This window comes from Podarcis cretensis, assembly GCF_951804945.1.
Source record: "Podarcis cretensis genome assembly, chromosome: Z".
Lineage (NCBI taxonomy): Eukaryota > Metazoa > Chordata > Lepidosauria > Squamata > Lacertidae > Podarcis > Podarcis cretensis.
Window position 1 is genome coordinate 23,293,807 of NC_137184.1, and position 13,725 is coordinate 23,307,531.

General features: G+C 41.9%; 1 protein-coding gene across 10 annotated transcripts in view; it reads right to left on the reverse strand.

Moving 5' to 3' along the window:
- Positions 1-13,725, reverse strand: part of ARHGEF9 (Cdc42 guanine nucleotide exchange factor 9) — a 289,965-nt gene that overhangs the window by 49,848 nt on the left and 226,392 nt on the right. For all 10 annotated transcript variants that reach the window (XM_079961599.1, XM_079961597.1, XM_079961600.1 and 7 more), the window contains 2 exons: positions 11,967-12,161; positions 7,498-7,677 (listed from right to left, as the gene is read on the reverse strand). In XM_079961599.1, coding sequence (XP_079817725.1) covers positions 7,498-7,677; positions 11,967-12,161 — 375 coding nt within the window. The remainder of the gene's footprint in view (positions 1-7,497; positions 7,678-11,966; positions 12,162-13,725) is intronic.

Sequence of the window (13,725 nt, forward strand, 5' to 3'; positions counted from 1 at the left end):
GAGAGAGAAATGTTTTGGGCTGTTGTTTTTGTTAGAAAACTGGCAATCAGATACCTACTAGTATATCCTAATCTACCTTCTGCTCACCCCTGTTCAGAAGCCTGCTTGCCAATAATAGCCTGAGCTTGAAAAGCAGAGAAAAGTGCTGCTATTACAACCTCATCCCTTTTTAAACAACAACAACAATGTAACTACAGGAATGGGAAATCTATGGCACTCAGAGAGAAGCTGCTGTGAATGGTTTTAATTGTGCCCTGTTGTAATTTCATTAGCATTTACAGTGTGGTTCTCTAATAGTATCTGAAGTGTTGCCGGTGTGAAATATAGCCCAGCCAAGCCATAACTGAAAGTAATATATTTATGCATAAAAGGATCCAGCATCCTAGATAGCTGCATCCGCTTACATAAGTGCCAAGATAGTGCTTTATTTCCCCCTCAAGGAAAAGCTCAAAAAGCAAGGCTGCATGATTTTTTTGACATTTCCTGACGTATTTACAACACTGGCCATTTCGTCAGCTCCCATAACAGTGGAGCTTATGTAACAAGGGAGGACGGGCTTGGTGGGATCTCTGAGAGTGAATGCTGTCAGTTTAAGCATCCTACTCATTGTATATGTTTATGTACCAACTGGGAAAAGTCAATGTGGTACAGTGAGTGTTGAACTAAGATCATCAAACCAAAAAAGGGGAAAAAAGAAAGATTTTAATCTCTTCTCAGCTGTGAGGTTCCCTGAGTCACTTTGGGACACTCATTATCTCTCAGGATCACCTATCTCACAGGGTTGTTGTGAGGATGAAATATGGGAACAGGAAAACAACCAAGAGTATTGTGGAACTTTAGACAAATGTACAGTGGCATCCGCTTTTGTGGACTACAATTACAGATATATATTATATGCACATGGCTGGGAGAAAGGGGGACTTATGAACAGTGGGGCCAGAGGGGAATTAAGTGGAGAAAGTCCAGAAAGTAATACCTGCATTATTAACAGTAGTCATTCACAAAATTTGGTGATATAACACACACGCATTGATAAGCTAACTAATGCGTGTAGTGTGATTTTAAAAATGAAATGAAAACCTTTGTCCCAACTCAAGCCACATATGGAATAATTTAATTACTTGATTAATTATAACTCAGCCATTTCAAATTGCACTCCCCTTTGTTCAAAAATGGTCATTGCAAGTTGTTGTTGTTATTAATTAAATTTATATGCCACCCTTCATCTGAGAATCGCAGGGCAGTTTACAATATTAAAAAATAAAAATTCTTAACATAGGAACAAACCAAAACAATACCCCTCCTCACATGTTTAAAGGCCATAGATTGTTTAATTAGTGGAACCTAAAATATGTAATGAAGGCACGGGGCGAGCATTCTGCAAATGGGGAGTCACTGCAGAAAAGGCCTGTTCTATTGCTGCTGTCCTCCAGACCTCTTGAGGAAGGGGCACATGTAGAAGGGCCTCCGTTTATGATTGCAGGGTCTGGATCAATTCATATGGAGAAAGGTGGTCCTTCAGTTACAGAAGGTTCTGCAATACTGAAAAGTTCCTCTACTGGTTTTTGAACTCTGTTATTTCTGATGTCAGATTTAAATCCATTTAATTTGTTGTAGAGATTCACCTAATGGGGATGCAAATTGTTCCTTCCCTGCTCATCAAATGATTAGCCTGATGCGTGGGAAGGGGAAGATTTGTATCTCCATACTAGGCTGGGTGAAGAAATTTAAACCTCTCCAACCAGCCAGCACCGTATTTATCTCCCTCATATGTAATTTTTTCTTCCCACTCACAAAAGCCCCCTGATTTTGGCAGTAGCAAAAAGAAAAAGATGGGGCTAGCAGGTAGGGGGGGGGAAATACGATGGAATCGCAGCCCCTCGCCAGTGGTTATCAACTCATCATGTAGAGACTGGTCTGAGACATATACACTGTATATTATTATTATTATTATTATTATTATTATTGCAATTTATATACTGCCCTGTGTGGTACATCCCAGTGTGGTGTACAACATTAAGAACACATTTTTTCAGAGCACAATAATAAAAACATAATAAAAAGCAGAATAATGGACAGCATAATAATAAAATAATCACAGTAACAGCCTCCCACACCCCCAGAACTTTAACATGCCATAGATTATTTAATGGCCAAAGACCTGGATAAAGAAGAATGTTTTTGCCTTGCACCTAAAGACATGTAATAATGACGCCAGGCAAGCCTCTCTGGGGACAGCATTCCACCACCAAAAAGGCTATTCTTGTGTTGCCACCTTCTGTACCTCTCAGGGAATGGTGACACAGAAAAGGGCCTCAGATGACAACCACAGTGTCTGGGTCAGTTCATATGCAGAAAGGCGGTCCTTAAAATATTGAGGTCCTGAGCTGTGGAATGCTTTAGAGGTCAACACCAGCACTTTGAATTGGCCCTAGAAACTAACTGGCAGCCAGTGCAGTTGGGCCAGGATTGGCTTTATAGGCCAAAATCATCTTGTTCTGATGAGCAATTTGGTTTTTGGTTCTTGCGCCAGCTGAAGTTTCCAAACCGTTTTCAGAGGCAGCCCCATGTATAAGGCCATTGCAATAATCCAGCCTAGAGGTTTCCAGAGTGTAGGCCACAGGAGTTAGGCTATCCCTGTCCAGATAGGGGCGTAGCTGGGCCACCAGCAGAAGCTAATAGAAGACACTCTGTGTCACCAAGGCCACCTGGGCCTCAAGCAACAGTAATGGATCCAGGAGCACCCCGAAGTTAAGGACCTGCTCTTTAAGAGGGAGGGTAGCCCCTTTAAGACCATCCATCTGGTCTACAAAATCCCTCTCTAACAGTGCCTCTGTCTTATCTGGATTGAGCTTCAGCTTATTGGCCGAAACCCCGATTGAAATGGATCTAGAAAATCAGTCTCCTTCAGGAGCCCCTGGGTCTCGTCAGCAACCACCAGCTCAAAAACCTTGCCCAAAAAAGGGAGGTTGGCAACTGGCTGGTAATTAATGAAGTTCCCAGAATCCAGGGGTGGTTTCTGAAGAAGCAGTCTTATCAGTGCCTCCTTAAAACTCATTTTTCCACGCAGGGAGAAACAGTAATTGTGATGGGGGTGGGGTGGATTTCTTCACCTGAAGCAGGCTCCCAGTTCTACGCAATTGAAATTTCTATGCAATTATTCCATTTGGAGAATAATTAGTAAAATATGGGTAATATGTCAGGGATAGAAGTGAGTGTGCGAGAGAACTCTTTTTAACCATTCTTAGTTTGTTGAGATGAGCCAAGTCGGGGATGGAAGGTGAATCATCAGCAGGTGATTAAATCCAAACCCAGAGTGAGCGGGCATTTCCCAGCCATAGTGGGCATTCAGTGATGCACTGGGAAGGAGCCCAAGGGAAGGGGGGTTTCCAGCATCCTGAGGGTAGTCAGAGGTTCCAGTGGGCGGAAATGCAGGATTATGGGACAAAAAGAAGGTATGACAGCAAGCTTGTCAAACCAGCCCATTTCTTTAGGCAATTGTAAGATAACAGTCTTAGCCAGCCACCATGATTAGCATAAACCACAGACGTTCTGTGATATTATCTCCTGTTTAATTGCTGCACAGTTTTTAATGGGATTGTTTCATTGTGGATTTGAATGGTGGACTTTTAAGTGTTTGCGTAACTGGCTTTCATACATTATAAGCCACTTCGAAATCTATTTTGGCACCAAGCAGTATATAAATGTAATAACAGGTTGTATCTAGTGTTAGTCATGCATAGAGTAAACTCCTCTGAAATGAAAAGACAGGGCTAACTTAGATCTAATCATTTAAGTGGGTCTACTCTGAGTAGGATTTAGTTGAGCAGAAAACAATTAACAATAATAAATGATATAAACAGATGAAGAAAGTCTGATAGAATATCACTATGGAACAGGCTGCACTTATATACGATTGCTGCAACTCGAAAACCTTTCTGAGCTGCATTCAGAAGCACTTAAAATCAGAATAAAGCAGGGAGAGTGAAGGCTAGTTGTGTACTGACGATTTATATTTAGAAAACCAAGAATGGATCAACTTAGACACAGCTTGAGCCTGATCACATGATTTAAAAGAAAAGAGGCTGTTTGGAGTAAGGATGTGCATGTGGGATGAGGGAGGGGGAGCCTAATTATCCTAAATTATGTTATCAGGCATAACAGTTCAAAATGAACTTCGCCAGCTGCAGTTTGTGGAACAGGAGGAGGCTCGCTACATGGTGCCTTACTGTTTATGGGGAGGTATTTAGTGCATGCATGTCTTTGAGAGTCAAGAGGCACCTGTTCTCTCTCTCCAATATTTACCTACTGGTAGTTAAAGGGAAAGGCGTAAAAATTCAAAGAACAGCAATGCTAAAGCATGGACAAGCATTCACATAAAAATGTTAACAAGGCAACCTCATGCCAAAAAACTCTCCAAAGGCAAGTCAAAGACTAAATTGATCAGCAACAGGCACCAGATAACAATCCCCTCTCCTTACACCCTTGTCTATGTTAAAATTGCTTTTGTAGTTGCTAATGTGCAAAGGCAGGGGTGGTGCTCTCTCCTAGGTCGTTTCCTAGAATGCCTCACTCTGAGAAAGGACCCCCCCCCCCTTCCTGAGAGTTGAGAAAGCAGTAGCTTTCCTTTAAAAAACAATTTCAGATAAGCAAGGGGTAGGAGGGCAGAAGATAAGGAAAGCAACCCTCAGCCACCTTGTGTTTTATTTGGTCTGCTAATAAAAATCTTGTTTTTTAAATAAAGCTCAACAACTTTGGGGTCTTGCTCAACAACTTTCTAGGTGTCCTGGTTTTTACATTTTGAAATATGGCAACCCTAGTTTTATGTAAAGGAAGGTGGTGAAGAGTGGTTGGGAGGACCACAGAAGGCACCTGGCAGTGCCGCTACCTCACAACACACCCTTATGTAGCTTTTGCCTGCAGTTTGCAGTGTCAGATATCAGGTAGCAGTGCAAAAAGTTCAACTCCTCACCCCTCCTGCTCCTATTCTGACTACCTGTGCTACGTGTGGTTCCCATATAGCAAGCTCTGGCTGCTGCTGTTTCCAGTACAGTTTTATGAGCATCAAATTAAGCAAATTATTTGTGGCATTTTCTTATTGCTGACATCCCACACAATCCTTCAAAGCACACATGTTGCTATTGATCTGAATTCCATCATTGGTTTTGAAGCCCCAAAGGGTGGGCATAGGTGTGTTTGTTGTGGCGGGAAACATATGACTTATGAATCATTTTATTAATTTGATTGTTTCAGTCATTGCTAGTTCACCTTCTGTGTTAATTATTTGTGAAACATTTATTTAAAAATAGTTGCACCCCACCTTTCTATTGTAAAAGAAGAGAGGCAGTAACAGTCATGGTCAATAAACATAACCTTAGAAGAAAGGGTCAGCTCAAAGCAATTAATCATTTGAGCAAAACAAGCACTTGCTGGAAAGAAACATTTTTAAGCAGATGGCACAAGGCCAGCAGAGATGGGTCATGCAAGCCTCCCTAGACAGGGACTTCAAGAATCTGGGTATGTCCACAGAGAACGGTCTCTTCCATGTATTATTATGATTAAATTTCTTAGTGACTTTTTTTCTTTTTCTTTTTAACAAAGGTAGTTCAAAGTTACTTACAACAATAGCACATACATTAAAATCATCATAAAACAACATGGAAAAATCTAAAACTCATTCATATTCATAAAACAGTCATATTTTCAAAAGGAAGATCCTACTCTCTGAAGGAGTCCACAGATAATTAAAAGCCAAGGACCTGTCAGAAAAGAAAAGAAATGTTTCTGCCTGGTGCCTAAAGATAAGTAGTGATGACCCTAGGTGAGCCTTCCTGGGGAGAGCATTCCACAAGTGGTAGTCACCTGGGAAAAGAGCCATTGTACTGTTGCTACCCCCACAAACCTACCTGGAGGGGGCACCTAGAGAACAGCCTCATATTATGTTTGCAGGGTCCGGGTCAGTTCATATGTGAAGAGAAGAGGTATTATCTATCAATACTACGTGTAATTAAGAGTATATTGTGGGAACTGTAATCTAATATGTTAATGTTTGTTGTTAATCTATTCTTTAATAAATAGAAGTTACCATTAAGAACATAAGAAGAGTCTGTGAGAGAGGAAACTTGGCAGCAACAATATTGGAGAAGGAAAACTCCATCTGCAAGAGGAAGGAATGGGTAAGTCCTTACAAATTGGATAAGAAAATTGGCTTCCAGGTGGAAAAATCAAAATTGGAAATAGAACTGTTAGATCCCAAAACTAAGACTCTGTCGAGAATGTATAACTTGCTGTTGAAATGGAACACTCAGGACGAAATGGTGAAATCTGCTATGATAAAATGGGCACAAGATGTAGGACACAACATTATGCTGGCTGACTGGGAACAGTTATGGACCACAGGTATGAAGTTTACGGCATGTAATGGCTTAAGAGAGAATATTATGAAAATGATATACAGGTGGTACATGACACCAGTCAAGCTCGCAAAAATATATCATTTGCCCGATAATAAATGTTGGAAATGTAAAGAGACTGAAGGTACATTCTTTCACCTTTGGTGGACGTGCCCAAGGATTAAGGCTTTCTGGGAGATGATCTATAATGAAATGAAAAAGGTATTTAAATATACCTTCCTGAAAAAACCAGAGGCCTTTCTCCTAGGCGTGGTCGGCCAATTGGTGTTAAAGAAGGATAGAACTTTTTTTATGTATGCCACAACAGCAGCAAGAATACTCATCGCAAAGTATTGGAAGACACAAGAACTACCCACCCGGGAAGAATGGCAGATGAAGGTGATGGAGTACATGGAGCTGGCGGAAATGACTGGCAGAATCTGAGACCAGGGAGAAGAGTCGGTAGAAGAAGATTGGAAGAAATTTAAAGACTATCTACAGAAATATTGTAAAATTAAGGAATGTTAGAAGGATGTTGGAATGAAGTTATATGGTTTTAGCAGTAAATGTTATAAAGGAGTATTTAAAGATGGATTATTAACAGGTGAGAATGTAAAGTTATAATATATTAAGATAAATTATTAAGATAAAAGCAAAAATGGAAAGGATTTGCTGAATTAACTAACTGAACTAGAATACAAAAAAGGGAGGTGTGAGGAGGTCAGGGAAACAAGTAAATGAAAGTCAAGATATGGAAAGATTGATTTGTTTTTAATTGTTTTTACTTTTTTGTATTTTGTATTTTTTGTTTCTTTTTCTTTTCTTTTTTTATTCTTGTAACTTTTTTGAAACTTTAATAAATATTATTTTTTTAAAAAAGGAATGGGTAAGTCCTCAACGCAACCTCTATGATGAGTTGGGGCTTTATGTTCAAGAACAGAGACTCCTGTCCTCTGATATAAGAGGTGGCAAAGAACACTCTTAGGGGTTGTGGTCTTGTGCAGAATCGCGCAGGGGCCTTAAACAAGTGTACTTTGTTAAATAAATAAATAAATAAGATGAGTTACTTCTCCCTCTCAAGCTATTTCCCCTCAAAAGCACTTACATGCTCCAGAAAACACGGCCCAATTTCACTGAGATGGGGGTCCTCATTGTTGTACTGCTTCTCCAAGTCCCTGACAAAGCCCATCTGAAACCGATAGATGTCTTCGATGTTGCCAAATATTATCTTCAACTGTTCATCACTGAACATGTCTCTTCTCTTCCGACATTGCTTCAGGTAACCCTGTGAGAAACAGAGAAAAGAGGACACCAGTGGATAAGGATGCTACAAATATTACAAACAAATGCCCAGTGTTCAATTACACTTTTTCCTGAAGCAATAAAACTATTATTTTCTGCATTCTCTTGCTTTTCGAGGATCTGTAAACTAAGCCTTATGAGGAATGGTTGAGGAAGTTGGCTAGGCTTAGTTAGATTGGAGAAGAGAAGACTGAGAGATGACATGATAACTATCTTCAAATCTCTGAAGGGATGTCACATGGAAGAGTGGAGCAAGCTTGTTTTTTGCTGTTTTGCTGAACAAATTCAAATGACAAGAAAGGAGATTCCGACTAAACATCAGTAAGAGCTGTTTGACAGTGTAACAGACTCCCTCGGAAGGTAGTGGACTTTCCTTCCTTTTAAGCAGAGGCTGGATGGCCATCGGTCATAGATTTAGTTGTGATTCCTGCATTGCAGGGAGTTGGAACAGATGACCCTTGAGGTCCCTTCCAACTCTACATTTCTATGATTCTATGTGTACTGTTGTGAGCCCCTCAGTAGTGACACCTCTCACATTTTTGGGCTTGCTTCTGGCACATTTACAGAAAAGCTTTACCACCAAGCTGCAGAGGGAACATGTTTCTCGCTGAAATGCTCCTTAGGATATGCCATGATGGCTTGGTGAACTTCCCCAAGGCTGAACATGACTAATGTGCAGCAGGTTATCACCTGAAAGGGCTACTCCATAGATTTCCCAGTGAATTTATGCCTGTTATGCAAGATGAATGTCATATAGTCACTGCTCATATCCTCAGATTCAAAGGACATATGATCAAAGGCTGGAGAAGTCTGTGCTTGGTGATGGGCTATAAATAGACTCCAGACCATCTCCTTTTAAAGTACGTTTCCATGTAGTCCCTGTGGTATTGCACAAAGTTGGGGAGTATTTGCAGGAGGTTAAGTGCTAAGTTTTCAGAGTCATGGGTTAGGAGATAGATGCATTCCATCATTGTTCATCTATCTTCCCTCCTTTTCAAGGAACCAGGAGTGGATGGAATTTATCTAGTGGGTAGCCTGGAACTGTACTGAATTTGAGGTCTCTCAGATAACCCAAAAATTCTTTTTAGAAAGTGCACACAAGTTCATTTATCATGCTTTTCCAATGCAGAAACTATGCCTATATTTACAGGGCTCTACTGCCAGCCAGGGAGGTCCTGCTTCCCTCTGATATTCTCCCTCTCCCAGCACTGGCCCAGTAATGAGCAGCAAGGAGACAACTGTCTCTGGAAGTGAACTAGTGTTCCAGTGCCTGCTGTTTGCCTCATTATTAACATGGATGCGTTGTCAACCAGCCAGCAAGCAACACACCCACCAAGCAAGGTAAAGCTGCCTTATACCCAGACAGACAACTGGTCCATCTAGCTCAATATTGTCTACACTGACTGGCAGTGGCTCTACAGGGTTTCAGGTACGGGTCTTTCCGAGCGCCCTACCAGGAGATGCCAGAGATTAAACATCGGCCCTTCTGAATGCAAAGCTGTTGCTCTACCACTGAGCTATGGTTCTAATAGTGGGGCTCTGTTGTTGATGGTGGTAGTGTGCATGTTGGAGTGTCTACTGCAACATACTCAACCTGTGCTCAAGTGAGCACTACAATACTGCTGATTGTCCTCTTGCTGATGATCTCAGCAGACAGCCATGAAAGTGGCATCTTCCGCTGAAGCGCTATTACTTGTACCCCATGTTACAGAGGCCTGACTGGCTTCCACTATAAATCAGGCATTTAATGTTGCCGATCCCATGTTGTGGAACACTCTTAAAATATTCCTTTGGTCATGCCTCATGATGTGGTCTGGGAAGAGTCCTAAGGGGTACAAGGTCCCCCATCCTTGCCAAAAGGCAAGAAACCCATTTCCTTGCCTGCTTTGTGAAAGGCAAGCTCGTGCCAGCGCCCTTGGATTCCACTTAAGCACAGAACAGAGCCGACCAATTTAGATGGAGCCTATAGAGTGATTAAGCGCTCTCTCTCTCTGGTAGTCATGATGTCACTCTGGTTTCGAGCTTAATCTGGGCAAAGTGAAGTCCGCCCCCTGCCCCCCCCCCCGAAAGTGACATATAGGCCATCACGTTGCAAATGGGAATGTTTGCTGCAGTCGTCTCTAGTTTAAAAAGACGTCTGGAAGATTTGTCGCAACTCTCACCTTCTGGCAGGTTTTCTCATTCGATTCCATTTGGGATAATAAAGAGCAGAGTACAAGGCCTAGCAATATAGTTTGCCTTGACACAGTGATTTTAATTGCAGGCTGGAGTAAATGGGAGCAATTCCAACAGAGCCATCGGCCTGCTACAAATTCGACCCAGGAGATCCAGTTTAAGAGTATCAGGCACGGTCAGATTCAAAAGCTGCTAGCTTTTGCTGGCAGGAAAATAGGAGAAGATTGGGGGATGGGAGGACAGGAGAACACACACTGAAGATGCTATTTCTTCTGCAGTGCAGAAAGATTCCTCTGATTAAAAGGGGGTGTAAACAAAATTAAATGTACCTGCTTCTACACTAAAACCACAAAGCTCCCCAGGATGCAATAAGACTGCTACTCAGGAAACTGCCTTACACTGATTGAGCCTGGGTTCTTCTGCATGCAAATCAGGGGACACAAGTGTGGAGAAAATGTCTTTTTATTTGCTTAGGTGTTCTTGATCTTTTTTTAGATGCATGGTTTATTTAACCTGCATGTTAATGACTTTGTTTTTATGCTGTTCTGCTATTTCATTGATGGTTTTGTTGCTCTTTTACATGTTTGTAAGCCACATTGAGAGCCTCTTTAGTTGAAGAGTGGGATAGGGACGTAACAAGCTGCCTTATACTGAGTCATACCATTGGTCCATCTCGCTCAGTATTGTCTAGACTGTCTGACAGCGGCAGTTATCCAGGGTTTTGGGTGGGGTTCTCTCCCAAAGGCTGGGGATTCAACCTGGGACCTTCTGCATGCAAGTCATGTGTTCTTGCCCTTCTCATAAAAAAGAACGAGAATCCAGCTTACATAGTTCAGAATAAAGGGATGATTTGAATAGGAATATAGGAACATGCCTTTGACTGTTGGGGTCCCTTCCAACTCTACAATTGTATGATTCCAAGTCAGACCATTTGTCCATCTACCTCAATATTGTCCACACTGACTGGCAGCAGCTCCCCAGAGTTGAAGATGAGGGGGTCTTTCCCTGCCATGGAGATACCAGGGATTGAACCCGGGACCATTTGCATGCAAAACAGATGCTCTAATACTATGCTAAAACCCTCATTTGGAGGCTCCCTTCCTATGGAGTGAAATTTGCCTCTCAACTGAAATAGAACCCTCTCTGAGGTAAAGGAAGGGAGCCCCCTTAAGAGTTAAAGGCATCAGAAGCTGGACAACAGCATAGATTCTGCAGAGGCTGTAAGCAAGAGTTGTTAAATTTTAAACTTTCTGAGGCACGCAGCTCAAAGCTGAGTGCTTTGATTTCAGATCTTTTCCCCATTTTTTTGTTAAAGCAGAGAGCATTGAAGCTATGTACAAAGGAGGAAGAATGAGTGTGAGGGGATACTATACAGCTTGGCAAAAAACAGGCAATAATTGACTGCTTTCCCTCAGAGACACGCAGTGTTGTTTAAGCAAAAGGAGTTGATGCTGTGGAGTTTGCCACTACAATTTGTATCCAATGCTGCCGTTCAGCTCACAAAGCAGACTTCTTCTTGCACTTTGGAATTTCCGCCTGAAACCCTCTCAAATTCTCCTCCTAGAGATGGGAGAGACACTCTGGAGCAGATTTTGGGGGTGCATGGGGAGAGGAGAGGGAAGGGAACTCCTGTTTCATGAGCAGAACACTGCTCATGCAGAATTGGATAATGGTTTCAACCCCCTTTGCAGTGAAACTCACCTTTGAACCTTACACTATCAACCAGCTCTCTCCCCCATGCAGAACGGATTACTGGATTCTGAGAATCTGAGTCCCCGACACCAGTGGGAAATGATGCTCCAGGGGGCTGTGAGCATTCACCACCTCTGTCGCTCCCTCTAACCTGAGGTAGGGTTTGGGTTTGTTTTTTTCCCCAGAGGGTGGGGCAGGGAAAAGTAGTGGAAGAAAAGTTTAACTGGAACTGAATCAGGCACAGCCGGCTTGCTATGGGCTGGTGTTGCTGACAGCCAGGAAGACTTCTCCAATGGTAATGAAATGATTGTGAAAATCATTTGTTGGCTTTCCCCATTACGATTCCACCAGCACAGCCACTACCTTGTGCCTAACAGGGTTAAGTAAGAATACATGCATACATACCTCACAAATGTCCTTCAGGTGTTTGATATAGTGGCGCTCCGTGCTCATGATTTCATTAATGACATTGGCTCTCATCTGGTCTCGGTTCTGGAGGGTCCTCCCGAGACAAAGGCAGTCAGCAGCATTTGGGTCCAGGTGCCCATTCTGTACTTCACTCGTCCCTTCCTCAACACCATCTTCCTGGTTGACCCATAGCTGTAGGGAAAGGAAATGTAACACTATGAAGTTTAGATTTGGAGATAAGCTTCTCCAAAGCTCATCTCTACTTCACCATTCTTTCAATTCTCCCTAATGTCTGATGTAAACCTCTGAAACGTCTCAGAAATCTGTACTTTCCACCTCCAACAATTTTTTAAATAGATTTTTAAGAACAGGTCATGAAATTATAGGAATTTGCAGCTATGACTAAATTGACACCTTTAGAGAGCAAAAGCAAAGGCATGATAGTTTTTCACTAAGATAAAATACATTTAATGAGTTGGTTGGCTTCCATCTGTCTCGGGAGACAATGGAGGAGTGCACCTTTGGAGGGTGAAGTCAAACTGTTTGAAGATTAAAGCGCCTGCTGTGGCAGTAGAGACTAATGTGGAAGAAACATGTTTTGTTGCAGCTGGGGTGGTAAAAGAAAACAGTTGTTGCCAGAAGCAAATTATTGGTTCATAATGTTTAAAGCATAAGGAAAAGCAATGTGTGAATTTACTATGTATTTATTTGCAATATGTCTCCAACCTGACATATGTGCAAATCTCCCTGCACATACCCATATTATATGCTTTGTTGAAGCTTTAGAAATGAATAATTGATTGTGCTTTGCAAAGGTTATCATCTGATATTTATAAGTTGACAATTTATTATTTTATTTCCCTGCCCACACCCAGAAAAAAGAAGGAAAGAAGGCCACTTTGCAGAACCTTCTCCAAATGGTCTCCACAGGGGGGCAATGCCCTGGAGCAATGCTAGGCAGAGGATGCAATGCATTGTGGGAATGCAAAATGGGGACTAGGCTGCCCACCGAAGTTGTTACTGTTGCCACCTGCAATGGCAACAACAAAACTTTAAAAGAAAACAACAACAGAGTTTGTGTTATTGCCACTGCTAATAGGGACCCCTATAATGATCATCATCATCATATTTAATACCCATTATCACCAACAGGTCCCATGGCCAGGTCACAACAATTTTTTAAAATAATATAGTCACAGCTGGAAACAGTAGGGAGAATTTCTCCCTCCCCCCCTTAAGAAATTTGGTGACATGATTTCTGCAGTTTGCACACAAATAGGGTGAAGAGTTTTGAGAGACCATTTCCATCTAAACCTTTTGAGGAGGAGTCTGAGTCCACGGTCAGCTCTTGGCTTCCTATATATCTTCAAAGAGTACTACTTAGCCATCCTCTCTTCTCCAAGCTAAACAAGCTAGTTCTGTGCCAATAAATACTGTATTCCTTCTTCTTCTTTTTTTAAAAAAAACACCCCACTATTCATCAATTAATGAGAAAAGAAATTGCATCTCCAAATGATTAGAAGAGAGGAAAAAATCAGTGGACTCTTCATGGGTGAAGTTTAGGGTTTCTGATGTTGCCAAAGGGGTGTTTGTGAGTGTCCTGTTGTTGTTGTTCTACAAATCATCTCATCAATGCCTTGAACTCTGTAACTTTCCCTGGTGGCCAGCTTCAATTAAAGCCTAGGCAAGACATCATGAGGTAACTCCTCTCTGGAGGATTTTTCAGATCAGGAAGCACAGCCAGCTAGGGAGGATG